The 23,263-nt window shown below is 38.1% G+C and overlaps 1 protein-coding gene across 10 annotated transcripts in view; it reads right to left on the bottom strand.

Moving 5' to 3' along the window:
• The window catches only part of LOC125250592 (receptor-type tyrosine-protein phosphatase mu-like), a 230,570-nt gene that overhangs the window by 152,190 nt on the left and 55,117 nt on the right, over positions 1–23,263 (bottom strand). For all 10 annotated transcript variants that reach the window (XM_048163240.1, XM_048163241.1, XM_048163242.1 and 7 more), the window contains exon 2: positions 12,553–12,675. In XM_048163240.1, coding sequence (XP_048019197.1) covers positions 12,553–12,675 — 123 coding nt within the window. The remainder of the gene's footprint in view (positions 1–12,552; positions 12,676–23,263) is intronic.

Here is a 23,263-nt window from a genome sequence, read left to right as displayed (position 1 = left end):
CTGGAGGAATTAAACCAAATCATTCTGATGACAGACTTTGATTCAGAACCACCAAACCAACATTTGAGATGCTGTGATGCGATTGGCCGCTGGTTAGCGCAGTCATCCAATCACAGCCTCTGATGAGGCAAAATCATGTGCGTTTATTGCGGGATTTATTCGGTAAATGTGTTTCCATCGCAGTTTATGCATGTGTGCATGTCAGATAGCAAAATTTATCGGCCTCAATTGAGCACATTAGTTTTTTATGCGCATTTTTAAAATTTATGCGCATCTTGTCATCTCAGAATGTGCATAAAAATAGGTGCGCATAAAAAAACATTTTTTTTAGTTTTTGTTTTCTTTAATATGTGTATAAAGATTATATTAAGTTTTTGTTTAATTACATAATTACATATTTTAGTACTTCAACTTAAACTAAAAAAAATGAGAAATGTTGCCTTTGCAACTAGATGAAAAAATAAGTTTAAGTTTTTTATATTTTATTTTAATGTTTGTTTTATTTCAATTAATATATATATATTATATATATATATATATATGTCTGTATAGTATATATGTATGTATATATTTATATAAATATATTACTTTTAAGAAATTACATGCCATTACATGAAGAAACGCTCAAAGAACACCGAAGCGGTCCATTCAGTCTAATGTGAGTTAGGCTATATGCACTTTTGCAAACACTCCCGATATCTGTCTATACTGCAAAATGAATCTCTTACTTGCATGTTTTCTGCATTTTCAGTCAGTGCAGTGCGTGCAACCCTCATGACAACGGCATTTGTGCGGTGAATAACGCCTCTGATTGGACATTGAATTCCTAAACTCAACCAAAAAAACCACTATAATTCTGATATAACAAACAAATCTACTGTAAATACAATGCCACAATTTTCATATTTATAGGCAATGTTTCATATTACAGGTAGACTACTTTCTTTGACCCCCACAGCATCTTAAGTCATTGTCCTTCAGGGGGATCAAGCCTTCATTAGTGGGGTCAGATCCTCCCAAACCCCCCGTAATTCGCACCCTGTGTGTGTGTGTATGTGTATGTGTCTCTATATATATATATACACATAGTATTAATTAACAGTAATAACCCTGTTCATAAACCCTCTTGACGTGGATCACTTCCTCTGACGGACACCAAACTGTCTGACGCTAATCATCAAAGTCTATAGGCATTTACATTCATTACGCTGCGAGCGACGCTGCGAGCGGGGGTTGTAATTTCCAGTAATGACTGGCGCTCATTATTCTGTTCACATTCAGGTCCTGAACCCTGTGAAAATCATTATGTGGTTGAAATCGGAATGAAGGGGCCGCTCTTTAAACTCAAACCCTCCAGGTCTCATTTGCTAATAAAACTCGGCGAGGTCGCACCCCGAGAAAAGGCCCGGCGGCGGCTCTCAAATGTCAATGTAGACAAGCCAATTCTCACATTGTGGCACCAATCAAAAACGCTCTCGCTGTGAGAGTTCGCCGGGCCGCGTGAGGAACCGTGGCCCGAGCTCAATTTCCACAGGAAAGAAAAAATGCAAGAAAAGACGAGGAAAAATAACAGTGATTGAGCTGGAGCTCGGCTTCTCCGGGCTGCTTTTGTCTGACTCGAACAATGAGGAAGGAAAAAAAACTTTATCCATCCGTCTGTCTTGTAAATGAAAGCTGAAGAACTTTCATAAACTCTAAGGAGAAAATCCTGTGGAAAAGCTTTTTTGAGGACTGTCTTCTTTAGCCGTGAGCTAATTGGCCGGGGAACAGTCAGCGCCGGCCGTTTCATGATGCGATCAGCCGTTCTCCCACACATCCTACAACATTTTAATGACATTATCCGTGGCGCTGCGTAATACCATCAACCCCGTGCCATAAAGTCACCATGAAACGCCACCTGAAACCCGTTTAATTAATTCAACGTGAGGTGGCGTGTTTCCCAGCGAAACGGGATATTCAACAAGGAAAAGTGCAGGACTGCAGCGATCAGGGATCGTGAAAACTGGCCGTGTGGAGGGACTGATGACGTCAGCTGAAGCAAAAATCATTTCAGAGGCGTCATGTAGATGAAGGAGTGCAAAAAAACTCTGTTCTTCCTCAGTGTTTCTGTCTTGTTTTCCAGCACAAATATCCAAACATTCTTAAATCAAGATACATTTACTAGAGAAGAGAAATAAAAACAAAAGCGAATATCTGCCAATGTTAACATGAGCTAGGAATGAACGATGATTTTAATTAATGCACTGTGAACTAACATGAACAGTTGCATTATCATCAGCTAACATTAAAGATGAATGAATGATGTAACAGATGCATTGCTCATTGTTAGTCCATATTAGTTATTACATTAAAGGGGTCATGACATGAGAAATCAAATTTTTCTTGAGCTTTTGACATATAAGAGGTCATTATACTATAAGAATATCCTGTAAATTTTAGAGCTGAAAACTTCCTTGTTAGTCCAATAGAAGCTTTAATTGACACCAGACCCAGAAAACGACAGGATTTACAAAGTGGGGATCTATGACGTCAAAGGGCAGCAAGCTCCGCCTCCGCAGAAGAAGATCAACGCCTACTTCATCCCTGCCTGTTTAGCCCCGCCCACCGAAGTAACATATGTGGTGCTAAACCAGATCGAGCTACCAAGCAATAAACGTGCCGTTGAGAATTACAAAATATTGTGCAGTGCCTGGACTCGACAGTAATGCAACAACATGTCAGTAACTGTGTTAGTTTTGATGAGTTTTTGTCATTTTTATTAGTTTTTGTTTAGTTTAACAAATGCTTTCATCTTCACTAACAGTGCAAACGCGATATAACTAAGAGATTTTTTGAATAAAACGGGAGTTTTGCGCGTCAGTCACTGATAAACTCACTGATAAACTTGACAGCTTCAGCTCGCGCTGCTCCAACGATTGCAAAGGGAGCTTTCTTTGATTGCTTTCTTCATATAATTTAATCACTGCTAAATAACTGATTTTTTAACTAATTTTCATCCTACTAAGAGAAACAACGCAAGTTGACATTTAGTTTGATTTACTGACACACAGACAAAGAATCATTAATATCAGATCAGGCTTTGATATGTCTATAGTTTATATTAATTTTTAGTTTATTTACTTTTAGCTATTTTAGTACTTCAACTTCAACTAAACGAAAATGAGAAATGTTGCCTTTGAAACTAGATGCAAAAATAAGTTTTTTATACTAATGTTTCAACTAATGTGTCTAATATATATATATATATATATATATATATATATATAGCGTCACATTATGACGCAATAGTCCACCGAAAGACACGCCTCTGCAGACGAAGATCGACGCCCACTTCTACATCATTGCCTCTTTAGCCCCGCCCAAAAAAGTCTAAATGATAAATTATAGCTATTTTATCTGCTCCATAAACAATTTTAAATATTTTGCAATTTTACAAATTATTATCTGAAGAGTGAGATTTTCAGAATGCACTTTAGCTTATTTTCCATCTACGGTTAAAATTATTTTTTTATCTTCTTTTCTATCTATCTTCGATTTCATTTGATTTTTAGCTAAAACTTTTTAAATCTTTATTTTTAATTTTGGATAGTTTTGATGAGTTTGTCATTTTTATTAGTTTTTGTTTACATTAATATGTCTATAGATTATATTCATTTTTAGTTTATTTACTTTTAGCTATTTTAGTACTTCAACTTAAACTAAACGAAAATGAGAAATGTTGCCTTTGCAACTAGATGCAAAAATAAGTACGTTTTTTTAAATATTTTATTTTAATGTCACCTCTGCAGAAGAAGTTCGACGCCCACTTCTACATCATTGCCTCTTTAGCCCCGCCCAAAAAAGTCTAAATGATAAATTATAGCTATTTTATCTGCTCCACAAACAATTTTACAAAGGCTAACTTATTATTATCTGAAGAGTGAGATTTTTAAAATGCACATTTTCCATCTACCGGTTAAAATTGTCAACAAAAATGTGGTCCAATTTTCACATTGATCTGAACAAAAATGGCAGACAGGCTGAATGAAAATGTACATCCACTCTCTGACAGTAGGTGGCGCATATGATGCGAATGCAGCAAATGCATAAATTATAGGTATTTGCTCCATAAACAATTGTACATAGGCTACTTTATTATCCAGGTCTTTTCAGTCCCGTTTGACTTTACCTCCACTTGACTTCTAACTAGTCGCTACTTCAGGAAAATCATTTTAATATACAATGTTTTTTTTTACAAACTAGCCTGTTATATTCAGTAGACTGAACAGAATAAATGACATTGTATCACTTGAACCTGTGCAAATTGAGTGCCAGTCACAGAGCTTCACAAAGCTTAATGGCATTTTAAGACATGTTATCATCCATTATTTATTTATTTATTACAAAAACGTCTTTATTTTAATCTTCAAGACTCTTTTATCGTCACATTGTCCCAGTTGAAGTAGAAGGACACTATTTTGTGTCTGCCCTATAATCATATAACCGTGTCTTTTCTGTCCCGTTTGACTTTCCTTCTGACATCACAAACATTCGCACAAAGTTGCAAATGCGGCAAACGCAATTAGCGTGTTGTGGCATCATGGTAATGGCTGTTTCCCGCGGGACGTCATCTTTAGCTGATGTGATTGAAGTTCTGATTTAATTCCTGCCGTCCTTCAGTCTTTATGACAGAATAAACGTCTCTGCGCAACAACAGGAGGGATGTTTTCCATCCGCAGGGGGGATGAAACACAGTATTACTGTATGCAGAACACTTAATTCAGTTAATGAGGCTGTAAAAACAAATAACATTCCAGACGAGGCTTCATTAGGAAAAAAGTATGAATTTCGCTGCTTTTGATCTTGAGAGACGAATATTCTGGATTTCTTAATAGGCCGTGTGAAAACGACTCCAAATGGATCTGCAGAAATGCAATCAAATTAGGTTTGTAAATGGAGCAGAGTAAGAGTCACGTGACTTCAGGGTAAAACACAGATGGGTCAGATCATGATGTCTGAAATGTTAAAAAATTATTTTCATGCAAGAATTTTCACAATCCTAAAATTCAAAAGGCATGTAAAAAAAAAAAATGATACTGTGAAAATTAATATTATAAATATGTATATATAGTATTTGGAAAATACTGTTGTTTTCCCCTTAAATTAAGATTATGATTCTGACTCCATCGGCAAATATATTTCGTCTTCACATTTTTAAGAAAACAAGACTTAATATCTTCAGTCATTTCTCTTCTCCAGTAAATGTATCTTGATTTAAGAATGTTTAGAAATTTCTGCTGGAAAACAAGACAGAAACACTGCGGAAAATACTTTTTAAATAACTGCATTCGAAGTATATCCTGACAAACTAGTTAAAAATATGCTGCAATTTAAAAAAAAAAATACATAAATTAAATTTCAGTTTTATTCTCAACCGAGCTGTGAATGAAGCTCAAGCGTTTCCGTGCCGGTTCTCCAGTCTTTGGTCTCGTCCACATCTTCAGGCGTTTTCTTCTGACTGACGTTAACTAGTTCCTCTAAAGATTCACACACACATCTACAGGCAGGAGAATCATCATGATTGATTCAGCAGAACACAGAGCCGGATGGAAGAGAGAAACTAATGAATGAGAGGCAGAAGACCTTCGTTCTTAACTTCTCCCACAATCCTTTGCTGTGAGACAGACATGGCGGCGGAGTCACATAAAACCCTCCACATCCAGAGACGTCAACCCCAAACGCAGAGACTACTAGTGTGATTTACAGTTTCCCTGATGAATTAAGATGCATAATTCATCATTTATTTACAAGAACTGAATTTCCTCTGTTGTTTCAAACACTGGCCAGGAAAATGCATTTTGCATTAAGTTCTATTCAAATGTTCAAACTAGTTCAAGTGCAGCATGTCACTCAGATTAAAAGGAGGAGGAGAAGAAAAAGGAGAAGAAGAGGAAAAAAAAGGAGGAGGAGGAGAATAAGTGAAGGTGAATATGAAGGAGGAGAAGAAAAGAAGGAGGAGGAAAAAGGAGGAGAAATAGGAGGAGAAAAGGAAGAAGAAAAGAAGGACAAGGAAAGGAGGGGCAGGAGGAGGAAAAGGAAAAGGAAGAGAAGGAGGGGGAAGGAGGAAAAGGAGGAGAGGAATGAGGAGGAGAAAGGGATGGAGGAGGAGAAATATGAGGAGAATAAGACAAAGGAGTAGGAGAAGAAATAAGAGAAGAAAAAAAGGAGGAGGAAAAGGAGGAGAAAAAGGGGTATATAAGGAGGAGGAGGAAATGAGGTGTGTAAGGAGGAGGAAAAGGAGGGAAGGAGGATGAGAAATATAAGGACAATAAGACAGAGGAGGAGAAGAAGTAATAGGAGAAGAAAAAAGGAAGAAAAGGAGGAGGAGGAGGAGGAGGAGGAAAAGGGGGAGAGGAATGAGGAGAAAGAGGAAAATGAGGAGGGGAATAAGGAGGAGAAGGAGGAAAAAAAAGAGGGGAAGGAGAAGAAGCGGCAGGAAAAGGAGGGGGAGGGGGAGGAGGGAGGAAGAGGAGGAGGAGGAATAGGAGTAGGGCAAGGAGGAGGAGAAGAATGAAAAGGAGGAGGAGAAGATGGAGGAGAAAAGGGAAGAAGGAAATGAGGAGGAGGAGGAAAAGGATGAGGAGAAGGAGAGGAATGAGGAGGGGGGAGGTGTATAAGGAGGAGAAGGAAAAGGAGGTGTATAAGGAGCAGGAAGGGAAGGAAGAGGAGGAAAAGGAGGAGGAGAAGGAGGAGAGGAATGAGGAGGGGGCGGTGTATAAGGAGGAGAAGGAAAAGGAGAAGGAAAAGGAGGAGGAGGGGAAGGAAGAGGAGGAAAAGGAGGTGTATAAGGAGGAGAAGGAAGAGGGGAATGAGGAGGAGAAAAAAGAGGTGTATAAGGAGGAGGAGCAGGAGGAGGAGGAAAAGGAGGAGGAGAAGGAGGAGAGGAATGAGGAGGGGGAGGTGTATAAGGAGGAGAAGGAGGAATAGGAGTAGGGCAAGGAGGAGGAGAAGAATGAAAAGGAGGAGGAGAAGATGGAGGAGAAAAGGGAGGAAGGAAATGAGGAGGAGGAGGAAAAGGATGAGGAGAAGGAGAGGAATGAGGAGGGGGAGGTGTATAAGGAGGAGAAGGAAAAGGATGTATAAGGAGGAGGAAGGGAAGGAAGAGGAGGAAAAGGAGGAGGAGAAGGAGGAGAGGAATGAGGAGGGGGAGGTGTATAAGGAGGAGAAGGAAAAGGAGAAGGAAAAGAAGGAGGAGGGGGGAAGGAAGAGGAGGAAAAGGAGGTGTATAAGGAGGAGAAGGAAGAGGGGAATGAGGAGGAGAAAAAAGAGGTGTATAAGGAGGAGGAGGAGGAGGAGAAGGAAAGGGAGGAGGAGGAGGAAAAGGAGGAGGAGAAGGAGGAGAGGAATGAGGAGGGGGAGGTGTATAAGGAGGAGAAGGAGGAATAGGAGTAGGGCAAGGAGGAGGAGAAGAATGAAAAGGAGGAGGAGAAGATGGAGGAGAAAAGGGAGGAAGGAAATGAGGAGGAGGAGGAAAAGGATGAGGAGAAGGAGAGGAATGAGGAGGGGGGAGGTGTATAAGGAGGAGAAGGAAAAGGATGTATAAGGAGGAGGAAGGGAAGGAAGAGGAGGAAAAGGAGGTGTATAAGGAAGAGGAGAAGGAAAAGGAGGAGAGGGGAAAGAGGAGGAGATGGAGGAGGGGAAGGAGGAAAAGGAGGAAGAAAAGGAAGAGGGGAATGAGGAGAAGAAAAAAAGAGGTGTATAAGAAGGAGGAGAAGGAAAGGGAGGAGGAGGAAAAGGAGGAGGAGGAGGAGGAGGAGGAGGGGAAGGAGGAGAAGGAGGAAAATTAGGAGGGGAAGGAGGAGGAAATGGAAGAAGGGAATGAGAAGGAGGAGGAGGAAAAAGAGGTGTATAAGGAGGATGAGAAGGAGGAGATGAAAAGGGAGGAGGGGAAAGAGGAGGAGATGGAGCAGGGGAAGGAGGAAAAGGAGGAGGAAAAGGAAGAGGGGAATGAGGAGGAGAAAAAAGAGGTGTAGAAGGAGGAGGAGGAGAAGGAAAGGGAGGAGGAGGAAAAGGAGGAGGAGAAGGAGGAGAGGAATGAGGAGGGGGAGGTGTAGAAGGAGGAGAAGGAAAAGGAGAAGGAAAAGGAGGAGGAGGGGAAGGAAGAGGAGGAAAAGGAGGTGTATAAGGAGGAGGAGAAGGAAAAGGAGGAGATGAAAAAGGAGGAGGGGAAAGAGGAGGAGATGGAGGAGGGGAAGGAGGAAAAGGAAGAGGGGAATGAGGAGGAGAAAAAAGAGGTGTATAAGGAGGAGGAGAAGGAAAGGGAGGAGGAGGAAAAGGAGGAGGAGAAGGAGGAGGATGAGGGGAAGGAGGAGGAGAAAAAAGAGGTGTATAAGGAGGAGGAGGAGAAGGAAAGGAAAGCGTCTCCAGCTGATCTCAGTCCAGGAGAAACCAGAAAACCGCATCTCCACTCTCCACCGCTGCTCTTAACGATCGAGTCATGTGACGCACGCGTGATCGATACGAGCGCGCTAACAAACGCATGTTTGAGCATTCATGAGCGACTGACGTGTAACTCGCTAATGCGAGCTGACGCTTTGATCCGTGATCGGCAGGACTCCTGCAGGGCATGTTAAACTTTCATCCAGCTGCAGCTGTGCGGGATAAACACTGAACGCCTCTAATTTATGATTGATTCGGACTCTTAATGGACTAGCTAAATCATCTAACCTGAATTCAAAATCAACTTCAGTCACACTGAGAGTTCATGTTTCTTACCACACATATTTTTACTAAACATATATTTACATTATTTTTTCTTCTGATGGAAAAGAAATTATTTGTTTGTTTCCGGTCAAAAGTTTGGAATAGTTGCGATTTTTTTAATGTTTGTGAAAGAAGTCTCTTCTGCTCACCAAGGCTGCATTTATTTGATCAAAAATACAGTAATATTATTACAATTTAAAATTGCTATTTTCTATTTTATTAATTAACCAATATTGATCACCAATAATAATTAAGCATCAATCACATTAGAATGATTTCTGAAGGATCATGAAGACTGGAGTAATGATGCTGAAAATTCAGCTTTGATTGCAGGAATAAATTATATTTTTCTATATATTCACATAGAAAACAGCTGTTTTAAATTATAATAATATTTCATAATTTTTACTGTATTTTTGATCAATTAAATACAGCCTTGGTGAGACAATGGTGAGACTTAATTCAATAATTAAGAGTTTATAATGTTTTTGAATGAACAGTTTGAATATGTGCATTTTGAAAATTTTATTGAAATAAAATCAAATAGATGCTAATAATTGATTGAAAACAATAATTATTATTATTATTTTTTTTTTTTTTCAAAATAATCAAATCTAATTATTTTCATTTATATGAACCAATATAACAGAACAGGAACATGACTTAAGGAAGTAAATTGAGTTTCCATGTTGAAACTAGTCTAAATGACACAATGTTTACAAAACTCAATGGCCAAATACAAACAACATTAAATTCACTGCATACAGGAAATATTCAATGTATTGGCCAGCCCTACACACACAAATGAGGAAGCACTCGATTTCACAGACACACACACACACACACACACACACACACACACACACACACACACACACAGACGGAGAAAGGCTTGAAATTAGCAGCGTCTCCTAATGAATGCGGCGCGTGTCACTGGAGGGAGATGGGGATGTAATCTATCTGTGGAGCAGCGTGTGTGAGATTACGCGTCAGATTCAAGAGGAAAACAATATCCATTCATTTAGAGCGCCATCTCGTCCTGACATGAGCAAAACAGCGTCTCCATTAGTCTGATTCCTGAGGTGCTGTCAGTCCCACGCCAGCTCAGAGTCCTCATCTCAAATCAAATCAAACGCGATCAATGCAACATTAAAGAGAGAGAGAGAGACGCCGCAAATACGGGAAAAGCATTCTAATGACTTCCAATATGCCACTGCTAGAGGAAAAATGCTTTAATTAAAATAGATTTGCGTGTTTTGATATAAAAATTCATTCCCAGAGCTTTTGTCTTTCCTCCATTACCGGCACAATGGAGTCAGCCAGCTGATATCGAGTGCTGGTCACATTTACGGCCTTTTACCGTAATGTGAGGGATAACCGGCTGGTTAGTGGTGGAACGTTACCTCAGAGGACTGAGAGTTGATTCTGCCGGTCATATTCTCTAATAAAGTGAAGTAGTGATCGTCCACCATCTCAGCGACTTTGCTTCCCATTCATTTCCTCTAGTCTTTCAAACAATCCTCAATAAAGAGCTCCAACCAACCAAACCAAACCAACCAGAACAAAATACAAGGTTTAATTCAGTGGGTGAATAAATGCACCAACCAATGAAGCGCTAAGAACGACGTCAACTAACCAAATGACCTATATAAGTCAATCATTATAGGTATAAAAAAATTATTTTGAAGTTCAATTACCAAATTTTCAAATATGGACAAAATGAATGGGATTTTCATTTCTAACACTCAAATATATGATAAAACAAGTAAAACTTTAACTTCCAGATAGCATGCGAAATAGATTTCACTGCAAAAAACTCTGTTCTTCCTCAGTGTTTTCCAGCACAAATATCTAAACATTCTTAAATCAAGATACATTTACTGGAGAAGTAAAACACTGAGGAAGATATGCATTGTTTGCAGTATATGCAACCTTCATTTGTGCACAGGCAAATTAAGACTTTTTAAGACCCGCAGAAATCCTGGATGACCTTAAGGCTGTAGGTTCAAATCCCAGAATTGGTTTGTAAACTACCACTATCGCATCCTCAGACTAAACACTTAAGCCATGTTGAAATAATCAGCTTAGACTGGTCTGTTTGGATGGTTTTAGAGGGGTTTTCAGCATGACTTGTGGCCAGGATGAGAGATCCTGTATAAAATGAACTCCCAGAGCACCCTAGCAACTGCCTAGCAACAGCCTAGCAACCACCCATAACACCCTAGAAACTGACACTACCAACCACTCTTAACACCCTAGCAACCCCAAAACAACCACCCAGAGCACTCTGGCAACTGCAACACCCTAGCAGCCTTGTAACACACTAGCAACTTTATAGCTACCACATAGCAACACCCTAGCAACCACCCTTAACACTCTGGCAACTGCCTTGCAACACCCTAGCAGCCTTGTAACACCCTAGCAACTTCATAGCTACCATAAAGCAACACCCAAGCAACCACCCTTAACACCCTAGCAACTGCCTAGAAACCAGCAACGCCATAGCAACCACCCTTAACATGCTAGCAACCCCCTAACAACCACCCAGAACACTCTGGAAACTGCCTTGCAACACCCTAGCAGCCTTGTAACACCCTAGCAACTTCATAGCTACCACATAGCAACACCCTTGCAACCACCCAGAGCACCCTAGCAACCACCCTTAACACCCTAGCAACCCCCAACAACCACCTAGAACACTCTGGCAACTGCCTTGCAACACCCTAGCAACTTCATAGCTACCACATAGCAACACCCTAGCAACCAACCAGAGCACCCTAGCAACTGCCTAGAAACCAGTAACTCCCTAAAAACTATCCAGAAAACCCTAGCAACCCCCTAACATCTACCCACAACTTCATAGCTACCACATAGCAACACCCTAGCAACCATTTAGAGCACCCGAGCATCCAACCTTAACACCCTAGCAACACCCAACAACCACCTAGAACACTCTGGCAACTGCCTTGCAACACCCTAGCAACTTCATAGCTACCACATAGCAACACCCTAGCAACCAACCAGAGCACCCTAGCAACTGCCTAGAAACCATTAACGCCCTAAAAACTATCCAGAAAACCCTAGCAACCCCCTAACAACTACCCACAACTTCATAGCTACCACATAACAACACCCTAGCAACCATTTAGAGCACCCGAGCAACTGACCCTAGCAACACCCTAGCAACCACCCTTAACATCCTAGCAACACCATAACAACCACCCAGAACACTATGGTAACTGCCATGCAACACCCTAGCAACTTCATAGCTACCACATGGCAACACCCTATCAACCATTTAGAGCACCCGAGCAACTGACCCTAGCAACCACCCTTAATATCCTAGCAACACCATAACAACCACCCAGAACACTATGGTAACTGCCATGCAACACCCTAGCAGCTTTGTAACACCCTAGCAACTTCATAGCTACCACATAGCAACACCATAGCAACAACCCAGAGCACCCTAGCAACTGCCTATAAACCAGCAACACCCAAGAAACCACCCAGAAATCCCTAGCAACCACTAAGAACACCCAAGCAACTGCCTAGAAACCACACAGTAATGCCCTAGTGACCACTCAGAACACCCTAGCAACTGACCCTAGCAACAACCTAGCAACCACCCATAACACCATAGCACCATAGCAACTGCCACAGCAAGCACCACTCACATTTTCTTCATAAAATGTACACGTCGTTGAGAAACAACATGACCTCCATCACCACCAATGAATTACCGCCCAATAAAAGCAAATAAAAAGCCACAATCAAGTACAAAATACTACTAATTCCTCAGCGTCTCACCGGGGGGCATCCACGGATCCGGCGAAGGCTTTTCACTGGTGTCAAACTGCTCCCAGTCAAGGTCATCGTCCCGCCCTTGGGTGTATCCACACGAGGAGAAGGGCTTCTCGAAGTCACAGTCACCTGCAACGAAAGGACAGACATTGATAATGTCAGCGCGTTTCTCGGCCCGGAAATGAACGGATGCATCTATTACGGCTCTTTCCGTCCTAATGCGGCCGCTCGTAATGCAATATGCCAAACAACAGCAGCGCTTAAACAGAGATGGAGAGGGATTCAAACCGCACGCACGGCACAACATATATTACCATCATTAGCCGTGCCGCGTGCCTATTTCACAATGACAGAAATGAAGTGTCCAAACTCTATCATCGTTAAACGCTGGCTTGCCGCCGTGCCACCAAACATAAATTTGATTCATTTCGCAGCGGCGTGCGACCAGACCTCCCCTTCAAATCATCTGACGTTAGTTCCCATTCATCCTAATTCTCCTCGCGGGACACACGGCCCGACGCTGTCAGCCGTGCTTTTAATTCCTGCAATAAACAGGTGAGCGTGTAAAAGAGAGGGAGTCTTTATAAACACATTCAGATGTGTCGTTTATTAATTTATTGACTGTCGAACATCATTTGTTTGGGCTCATCACTGACTCGAGCATGAATTTTGCAACTGATAGATAAAACATTAACAATTCTGTTCACACACTTCACCTTCTAAAGAGATCCAAAAATGTTCATAATGTGAAGGTTTGCTGTGTCACTGAAGGTCAATGTCGAATTTATTTATACAGCACCATTAAAAACAACATAAATTGACCAAAGTGCTTGAAAATAATAAATACAGAGCTGTAAAAAATACAAATTGTCATGAATTTACCAATGGATGGATATTCTGCTGTTTCAGGCCTGATGTTTAACTGCATCCCCGGAGCCGAACGACAGAACTACGACGAGCGTCCGAGTGAACAAAATGTTCAAGGCTGTAATTATGGGTAAACAGAAACGAACAGGTGTACCAAAACGATTACTGCCACATTTTTGGCCAAGTCACTTACAAACAGTGAGGTGAGATTTATTCTGCCAGAGCGCGCTGAGTGCATCTGAACGACCCGACGCCAAGGCCAAAAGTTCTGTGCACTCCAGAGTAAATGGAAAATAATGGTGAAATAAATGAATATTTCAGTACGCGGAGCGCTGCAGCGCCTGCAAACTCATTGTAAATCAACATAGGAGCTGCTACAGATGCATGCACTCACACACACACACACACACACGTTCCTCTGAGCACAAATGCACAATAATGCTTGCATAAACAGGAAAAACAGAAAAGCACCTTTTACTTGCCAGATCTGATCAATCACTCTTGAAGCGAGATGACTGAGGCGTCTGTGTGGGTGTGTGAGAGCGTGTTTACAACCCTTTTACTTCCATAATGTGATGCTTTTCTGAATGTATGTAACAATATACAGTAAGATATAAAATATATACATTAGGCTTTAGGAAAAAACTTTAAAACTTGTAAAAAAAAATTAAAATTTGCCCCATCATGGTGAAGTTGCTAACCAGTTAACAGTGTGAAAGTGACTTTACACTAATGATGTGTTTGTGTTTTAACGTGTGTGTGTGTGTGTGTAATTACCTGCTGATATATGTACACGTCAGTCTCTGATTCAGTCCTCAAGCTGTTAGCGTCTGATGTATGTGTCCAACTCTACGTGACTCAGGCCTGTTTTACAGCCCAGCGCTTCACTGATGACAGATATACTCTATTGTCTTCCTCCAAATTCATGCAGTAACTGTTATCTGATGATATATTCAGGCTTTTGTCCGCTTACACGAGTGAGACGACAGGAGATTTAGTGAGCGCTGAAAGGAAAGAAACAGCGGCAGAGGAGAACAAGCTCATCTTCTATTCTCTCCTCGCTGTCAGGAGACACTGGAGGTGACAATGGAGTCGCGGCTCAGACAGACAGCCTTGAAAGTGCCGCTCCGACAGTATTTCATGAACTCAAGAACATACAGTGAAGAAAAAGCCGTATCACTGTACCTGCACAGTCACTGCAACACTGTGCTTATGTTCTTACAAGCAGTTATTATGATTAACTGCAATAAAAACTGAATTAAACTAAACTAAAATATGATAGTCCACGTTAGACATTCTACTAACTCTCATTAGTGCACTGTAAAAAATCCTGGGTTAAAAACAACCCAAGTTGGGTTGAAAATGGACAAACCTTGCGATTGGGTTATTATAACCCAGCGAATGGGTTATTTTAACCCCAGCAAATGTGATTGGGTTATTTTAACTCAGCCAATGTGTTGTTTTAACCCAGCGAATGGGTTGTTTTAACCCCAGCAAATGGGTTATTTTAACTCAGCAAATGTGTTGTTTTAACCCAGCGATTGGGTTGTTTTGAGCTAGCAAATGCGATTTGGTTGTTTTAACCCCAGCGAATGGGTTATTTTAGCTCAGCAAATGGTTTGTTTTAACCCAGCAAATGGGTTATTTTAACCCCAGCAATTGGGTTATTTTAACCCCAGCAAATGGGTTATTTTAACCCAGCAAATATGATTGGGTTGTTTTAACCCAGCAAATGGGTTGTTTTGAGCTAGCAAATGCGATTTGGTTGTTTTAACCCCAGCAAATGGGTTATTTTAGCTCAGCAAATGGTTTGTTTTAACCCAGCAAATGGGTTATTTTAACCCCAGCAATTGGGTTATTTTAACCCCAGCAAATGGGTTATTTTAACCCAGCAAATACGATTGGGTTATTTTAACCCAGCAAATATGATTGGGTTGTTTTAACCCAGCAAATGGGTTGTTTTGAGCTAGCAAATGCGATTTGGTTGTTTTAACCCCAGCGAATGGGTTATTTTAGCTCAGCAAATGGTTTGTTTTAACCCAGCAAATGGGTTATTTTAACCCCAGCAATTGGGTTATTTTAACCCCAGCAAATGGGTTATTTTAACCCAGCAAATACGATTGGGTTATTTTTAACCCAGCAAATACGATTGGGTTGATTTAATCCAGCGAATGGGTTGTTTTAACCCAGCAAATGTGATTGGGTTGTTTTAACCCAGCGAATGGGTTATTTTAACCCAGCGAATGGGTTATTTTAACCCAGCAAGTGCGATTGGGTTGTTTTAATCCAGCAGGGGCCGTATTCACAAAACATTTTATCTTACCACTAAGAGTTCTCCTAAATAGCAGTAAAAGTTCTTAGCTAAGAGTTTTCTCTTAAAAGCTATTCACAAAGCTGCTGAGACAAACTTTTACTAAGGAATAGACTGAAGTCTTAAGCTAAGAGTAAGGGCGGGGTTGACCTCGTTGCTATGGAGTCTACACACAGTGATTGGCTGATGGGGGAGGAGTCAGTGATTTAATCATAGAAATACTGTAGAATGAGGTGTCATGTTTCCATATTAAAATAAAGGTTTTAAAATACAAATGTTGCCCTATTCAAATAAATATAATAAAATGAATAAAAATGTTGCCATAGTCAAAATAAAATGTTGCCATAAAGGTTTTAAAATGTAGGCTAAGTGTCACTAATTAAACTATACAGTTAATTGTCCACCTCTTGGATGTCTGCATCTCAAGAGAATGCAGAATTCAAGCGACAATTACGTTTTATAAACAAAGTTTAGGAGAAACACATTCAAACGGTCTTTCTAATCAACTTGAGAAGAGGAATATACACACAGACGAGAGCCGATTCACCTACAGTTACTTCGACAGTTTTCTGCATCTCTCCGCCAACCCGCTCCTCGCTCTCGGCTGGGGATATGGGGAGAACTTTGGGTTTGGGCTAAATTATATATATATATATGTTTGTTTGTTTTTTAAACTCTGTAACAGAGTCTGTTCAATCATTTGTAAGTGTGAACTCATGAAAACCATTGCCACAGGTAATCAGACAATATTTATTTACTTTTAAAGATTTATTATTTATTTTCTCATTGTAGATTCAAATGTATAAATCAAAATGTATTGCATTTATGAAGAAAAGGTTCAGCACCCAAGGCTCTATCGTTATTGCCTCAATGGTGTTCAGTGTCTTTGGCTGGATTAGGACTGTTTGTGATTTGGTCTTAGAGACTTAGAAGTCCTCTTGACTACTCCTAATGTCTCACAGACTTAGGAGCTAGTTTTAGCACTAAAATGCTTTGTGAAATACTTTGAGCAAAAATTTAGGACTCCTAAAATTAGGACTGACACTACCATTATTTTTAAGAGTTTCTCCTAAATCGGCAACTTAGGAGCTACTTTTAGTCTTAAGATGTTTTGTGAATACGGCCCCAAATGGGTTATTTTTAACCCAGCAAATGGGTTATTTTAACTCAGCAAATGGGTTGTTTTAACCCAGCGAATGGGTTATTTTAACCCAGCAAATGCGATTGGGTTGTTGTAACCCAGCAAATGCGATTGGGTTGTTTTAACCCAGCAAATGGGTTATTTTAACCCAGCAAATGTGATTGGGTTGTTTTAACCCAGCAAATGGGTTATTTTAACCCAGCAAATGGGTTATTTTAACTCAGCAAATGGGTTGTTTTAACCCAGCAAATGGGTTGTTTTAACCCAGCGAATGGGTTATTTTAACCCAGCAAATGCGATTGGGTTGTTTTAACCCAGCAAATGCGATTGGGTTGTTTTAACCCAGCAAATGGGTTATTTTAACCCAGCAAATGTGATTGGGTTGTTTTTAACCCAGCAAATGGGTTATTTTAACCCAGCAAATGGGTTATTTTAACTCAGCAAATGGGTTGTTTTAACCCAGCAAATGGGTTGTTTTAACCCAGCAAATGCGATTGGGTTGTTTTAACCCAGCAAATGGGTTGTTTTAACCCAGTAAATGCGATTGGGTTATTTTAATCCAGCAAATGGGTTATTTTTAACTCAGCAAATGGGTTGTTTTAACCCAGCAAATGGGTTGTTTTAACCCAGCAAATGCGATTGGGTTGTTTTAACCCAGCAAATGGGTTGTTTTAACCCAGTAAATGCGATTGGGTTATTTTAATCCAGCAAATGGGTTATTTTTAACTCAGCAAATGGGTTGTTTTGACCCAGCAAATGCGATTTGGTTTTTTGGTTGTTGCTGGGTAGTTTTATTTAACCCAACTATTGTTTAAAAATTACTGTATTTCTTGGTTAAAATGAACCCAAAATATGTTGGAAATGAACATTTATTAATAAGTTTAATGAATAATAATTAAACAATAAACATTTATTAAATTGCTTATTAATAAATGTTCATCTTTTGATTATTATTGTTGCCTCTAGTAATTATGTGTCTGATTTTTAATTTCCAACATATTTTGGGTTCATTTTAACCAAGAAATACAGTATTTTTTTAACAACAGTTGAGTTAATAAAACTACCCAGCAGGTTGGGCAAACATTTAACCCATTTGCTGGGTTAAAACAAACCAATTGCTGTGTTTGTCCATTTTCAACTCAACTTGGGTTGTTTTTAACCCAGCATTTTTATAGTGTGTATTAGTTTAGTGTCAGTAGACATGTACTTGTTACTCATAGTCAGTATCATGGGCGGCACTAGGGAGGCTAGCAGGTGCTTCAGCACCCCCAAGAAAGACAAAAGCATCCCATAGATTTTTTCCTGGAATCTATTATACACAGGCTGTATTGTATTTAATAAATAAGCTGATAATAAAAAAAAAACCTTTAACACCTTACGCATACAAGTAGGGCTCGATAACGTGACGTGATTTGCAGCTGTTGCACTTATCGCACTTCCTTGTGCTAACTAGAATGTCTGAAATAACGCGTTACCAACTAACAAGAGTCCTTAAATACAATTCACTGCTCTGACGAGGAGGTTCACGTTTCTCCAAACGTTTCTCGATCAACTCGAGCTCATAAAACTATGAAAACGCTCTTATATTTCCAAACACACTCCATCAGCGTCTGTTTTCATACCTGAAAGGATCGTTTGATATGTGATCTTCGCGTGTTTACAGTTTAACCGGGTCCGTGTGGGTGGAAAACTCTCTGTGTGAGACGCCGAATGACGAGGCACCTGGGACAGAGAGCAGGTTACTGCTGCTTAATATGTGGAGTCGTACATCAAAAAGACAAATGCAAATCAAACCAGCGACGTCAACCTCCAACACGGCCCTCTCCCGAACGCTTCACACACACCGCTAATCTTTTATATCTGTTCAAAGCCCTATATGAGGCGCTGGGAGCCAGCGTGGGGCCCTCGGCGTGTGACGGCGTGTTTGTGCGCGTGCGGCCCCTCAGCGTGAGCACGAGACCCTCGCCGCATGTAAGCAAACACAGACTTGATGTCGGCCCATTGATCATCTGTGTTTGCACTTCACCAACGCATGTTTGTTTCTGGAAATGCGCATAAATCTCAGACTCGAGGGGCCGACTGTATTTCAATCAATGTTTGAGCTCGATTGTTCTGCATCCGAACACACAGAGAGCGCTCCGCATGTAGGACACGAGACGCAAACGCTCCCGTTCGGCGTTAGAATGGAGGAGGAAACGTGTGGAAAAACTTTTGCATTAGGAGAGTTTTACCAGATTCCACCAGGAATGTTTTAAAATATTGTTTAATTGAATGACATCTAACCTGATGCAACACGCATAAAAATGCACCATATTTGAAGATTTTCAGTTTGGATCTGTTCCTCACACAATATGACATGACAGATGAATTTGTGCCAAAATAGGATGCATGATTGTTTTTGGATGAAATACAAAGATCATTCTGTCATTTCAAACCTGTGTGACTTTCTTTCGTTTGTTGAACACAAAAGAAGATATTTTGGGCTTCAATGTTGTTTGGTTCATTGAAGCCCAATTCATTTGTGTTGCACAGAAGAAAGTCATACAGGTTTGTAATGGCATGATGGTGACAGAATGATAATTTTTGGGTGAAATATCCTTTTAAATTTATTTATTTTACTCTTTTATTTTAGGAAAGAAAATGAGGCTGTCAGCTGACAAAACATCTTTCCAAAAAAAACTTTCAGCAGACTAAAACAGTTTATTTTAGCTAGTTGCCAAGGCAACATTATTAACTTTCATTTAGTTTAAAAAAAACTAATAAAAATTACAAAAACATAACATTTTACAAAACTAAAAAAATAAAATATTAAAAAAAAATAAATAAATAACAAAAATGCAACAAAAAATAATTAAATTTTTACTAGAACTAAAACTTAATAAAAACTAGACAATTTTACAAAAACTAAAAACAAAAACTAGACATTTTGATTTAAAAAACAAAACAAAAAAAACTAAAACTTTTACTAAGACTAAAAATGAAAACCTAAACTAGACCTCTTATTAAAAGAACAACAACAAAATTACTAAAAATCTAACAAATTAAAAATAAAAACTTGACAAAAACTAGGCATTTAAAAAATGAATAAAAATAAAAAAACAAAATCACTAAAATGTTTACTAAAACTAAATGAAAACTTAAAAACTAAACATTTAAATAAAATAAAAATAACAAATATTACTAAACATTCTATCAAAACTAAAAATGAAAACAATTTTTTTTAAAAACTAGTAAAAATGGCAAAAACAAAAAAATACTAAAAAATTTACTAAAACTAAAAACAAAAACTTAATAAAAACTAAACATCTAATTTTATAAAAATAAAAATGACAAAACAAAATTACTAAAGATGTAACATTAAAAATGAAAACTTGAAAAAAACTTGACATTTAAAAAAAACTAATAAAAATTACAAAAACATAACATTTTACAAAACTAAAAATAAAAACTAGATATTTTATTTAAAAAAAAAAAATAACAAAAATGCAACAAAAAATAATTAAATTTTTACTAGAACTAAAACTTAATAAAAACTAGACAATTAAAATTACAAAAATTTTTACAAAAACTAAAAACAAAAACTAGACATTTTGATTTTAAAAAAAAAATACTAAAAATTTTACTAAGACTAAAAATGAAAACCTAAACTAGACCTCTTATTAAAAGAACAACAACAAAATTACTAAAAATCTAACAAATTAAAAATAAAAACTTGACAAAAACTAGGCATTTAAAAAAATGAATAAAAATAAAAAAACTAAATCACTAAAATGTTTACTAAAACTAAATGAAAACTTAAAAACTAGACATTTAAATAAAATAAAAATAACAAATATTAAACATTCTATCAAAACTAAAAACGAAAACTTTTTTTTAAAAAACTAGTAAAAATGACAAAAACAAAAAAATACTAAAAAATTTACTAAAACTAAAAACTAAAACTTAATAAAAACTAAACATCTAATTTTATAAAAAATAAAAATGACAAAACAAAATTACTAAAAATGTAACATTAAAAATGAAAACTTGAAAAAAAAACTTAAAAAATAATAAAAATGACAAAAATAACAAAATTACAGAATGAGAAAATTGGTTTACTTAAAATGAAAACAGAAAATCTAAAAATAAAATTCAAACTATAAACAAAACCTATAACAGTATATCAATGAAAGTAAAACAGCAGCAGTTGTAAAGCGTTAAACACACTCTTCATTCAGCCGCAGTAAAGCGTTAATATCTGCTCTCTGTTTGTATCAAACCCAATTAGAGCATTTATCAATATGTAGAGCAGGTTCTCCAGCCCGAGCGCCATATAAATGATGTGTTTGGTGTAGAGCGGGAATGATGGATGAAATCCCACTTCACTGAGGTCTGATAACACACTTTATCTGAAAGCTTCTCCCAGAAGTAAACGAGTCTCCGGCTGCTGGTAAACGCTTGTTTCTCGTGTTCAGATGTGGTTAATTAACATTCTACCCGACTTGCATTGGTCTGTATTGGTGTTATCCATTAGAGCCGATACCGACTGATCGATTTAATTCCGTCGCGGACCCTGAAAGGGTTTAATTCCTTCTCGTCCACGTCCTGAGACACAAACAGAGAATTGCACCTTTGCACAGGTGTCTCAAACTCAATCTGGAGTGCGTGCGCACATTCAGGGATGTGTTTTAGCAGCCGGCGCCCTCTTCGTCCTTGAAATTAAATGCTAATGCATTATTTCACCATTTAGCAGCAGGGAGTCGAACACGTCGACCGGCCGACACCTGAGAATCAAAACAAAAGAGGCGAGAAGAATCTCGCATTCGAATGAATCTGCGTTTCTGTCAGCGTTTTGTGCATCAAAGTCCATTAAAAAGGTTTGCCTCCAGATAAACCAATCCATTAATGACTGCAAAACATCTCAGATTAAATACAACTCGAGCCCTCTTAACCCTTACAGAACACTACGGTTATTGATCTCGCTGAAAAATAGCATGAAAAATTAATCGCTCTTCAAACAAAACCTTTAATATTTGGCCTTTATAGCCACGATAACTAGTGCAGATCAATATAATATCCATATAATTTAGTCCCTCCAAAAGGCGTTCCTGTAACTAAAACTGTTCCCAGTTCCAGATTTTAAGTTTATTCCACTCATTCAGTTTGAATTCAAGTAACAAATCGTGAAAGTCTTAACAACTATACAGCTTTATTGCCTTAAATGGTTTAAGTTCATCAAACTCAAAGTAATAAAGTTACATAAGACTAATATTGGTGCAAAGCAATGATGACAGAACAGGAGATGAAAGCTATAAAAGCATAACCTACAATATAGAAATGTAATTTCTCTAAAAGAAATTAGAAACCATGGAATAAGTTCAAATTTCCTTTAAATATGTTGTGGTTAGCCATAGAATTTCTACAACTTAAATCATTAGAGTTAACATATTTCTAGTAACTTATTCTGACTAAGTTCTGCTTAATAAAATTAGTTTTTGAGCGTGCACGACAAATATTTCTTAAGTTGAATCAACTTTTTTTTTAAATTTAAGTAAAATTAACTAATTTCATCTAGCGATTTTCATTGTTCTGCAAGAAACACACTGATGATCTGAAGAACTAATACGCTTTGCATAAAGATGTCAATCAGATGCATTAATGTAAACATTTACTAGATTTATGCGTTATCCGAACTGACTTACAAAAAGAGGTGCAGAAGCTTAAAAGAATTATTTTTGTCTTGCTTTCCTGTAAAAATCTAAACATGTACATTTACTTGAGAAGCTTTAAGTATTAAGTATTTCTTTATGAAAAAATCTATAAAAATTTAATAAGTGAAATTAAATATCTGCCAACGTGGTCAGAAAACAAGACTTAATACCTGAAAACAAGGGGAAAATATTAAGTAATTCACTTTTTTTGCAGTGCAAAAAGCAATATTCATAATATATTTGTAATATACATTACAATATTTGATAACACTTTAGTTTAGGGGCCAATTCTCACTATTATGTTGCTTATTATCATGCATATTACTAGGATATTAGCTGTTTATTAGTACTTACAAAGCAGATATTAATGTCTTACTTGGCATGATCATATTCCACATACAACATCTACCTTACTATTATTAATAAGCAGTAATTAGGAGTTTATTGAGGTCAAAGTAATAGTTAATAGTGAGAAATGGACCCAATATTCATAACAAGCATTGCAAAGAATATTTTCTTTCTCGTTTCCAGTGCAAAAAGAGACTTTAAGAAAAATATCTAAATAAATATTCTTGTTTACCCTTTAAGTTTATTTTTGGCAGATATTTTTTAGGCATTTTGAAACAAGACTTCAGTCATTTCTCTTCTCCAGTAAATGCATCTTGATTTAAGAACATTTAGATATTAAAACAAGATCATCAACATTTG

Source organism: Megalobrama amblycephala, linkage group LG17 (genome assembly GCF_018812025.1).
Source record: "Megalobrama amblycephala isolate DHTTF-2021 linkage group LG17, ASM1881202v1, whole genome shotgun sequence".
Taxonomy (NCBI): Eukaryota; Metazoa; Chordata; class Actinopteri; order Cypriniformes; family Xenocyprididae; genus Megalobrama; species Megalobrama amblycephala.
Note: the sequence above shows the minus strand (reverse complement) of the source record. Positions and strands in the feature narration are given on the sequence as shown.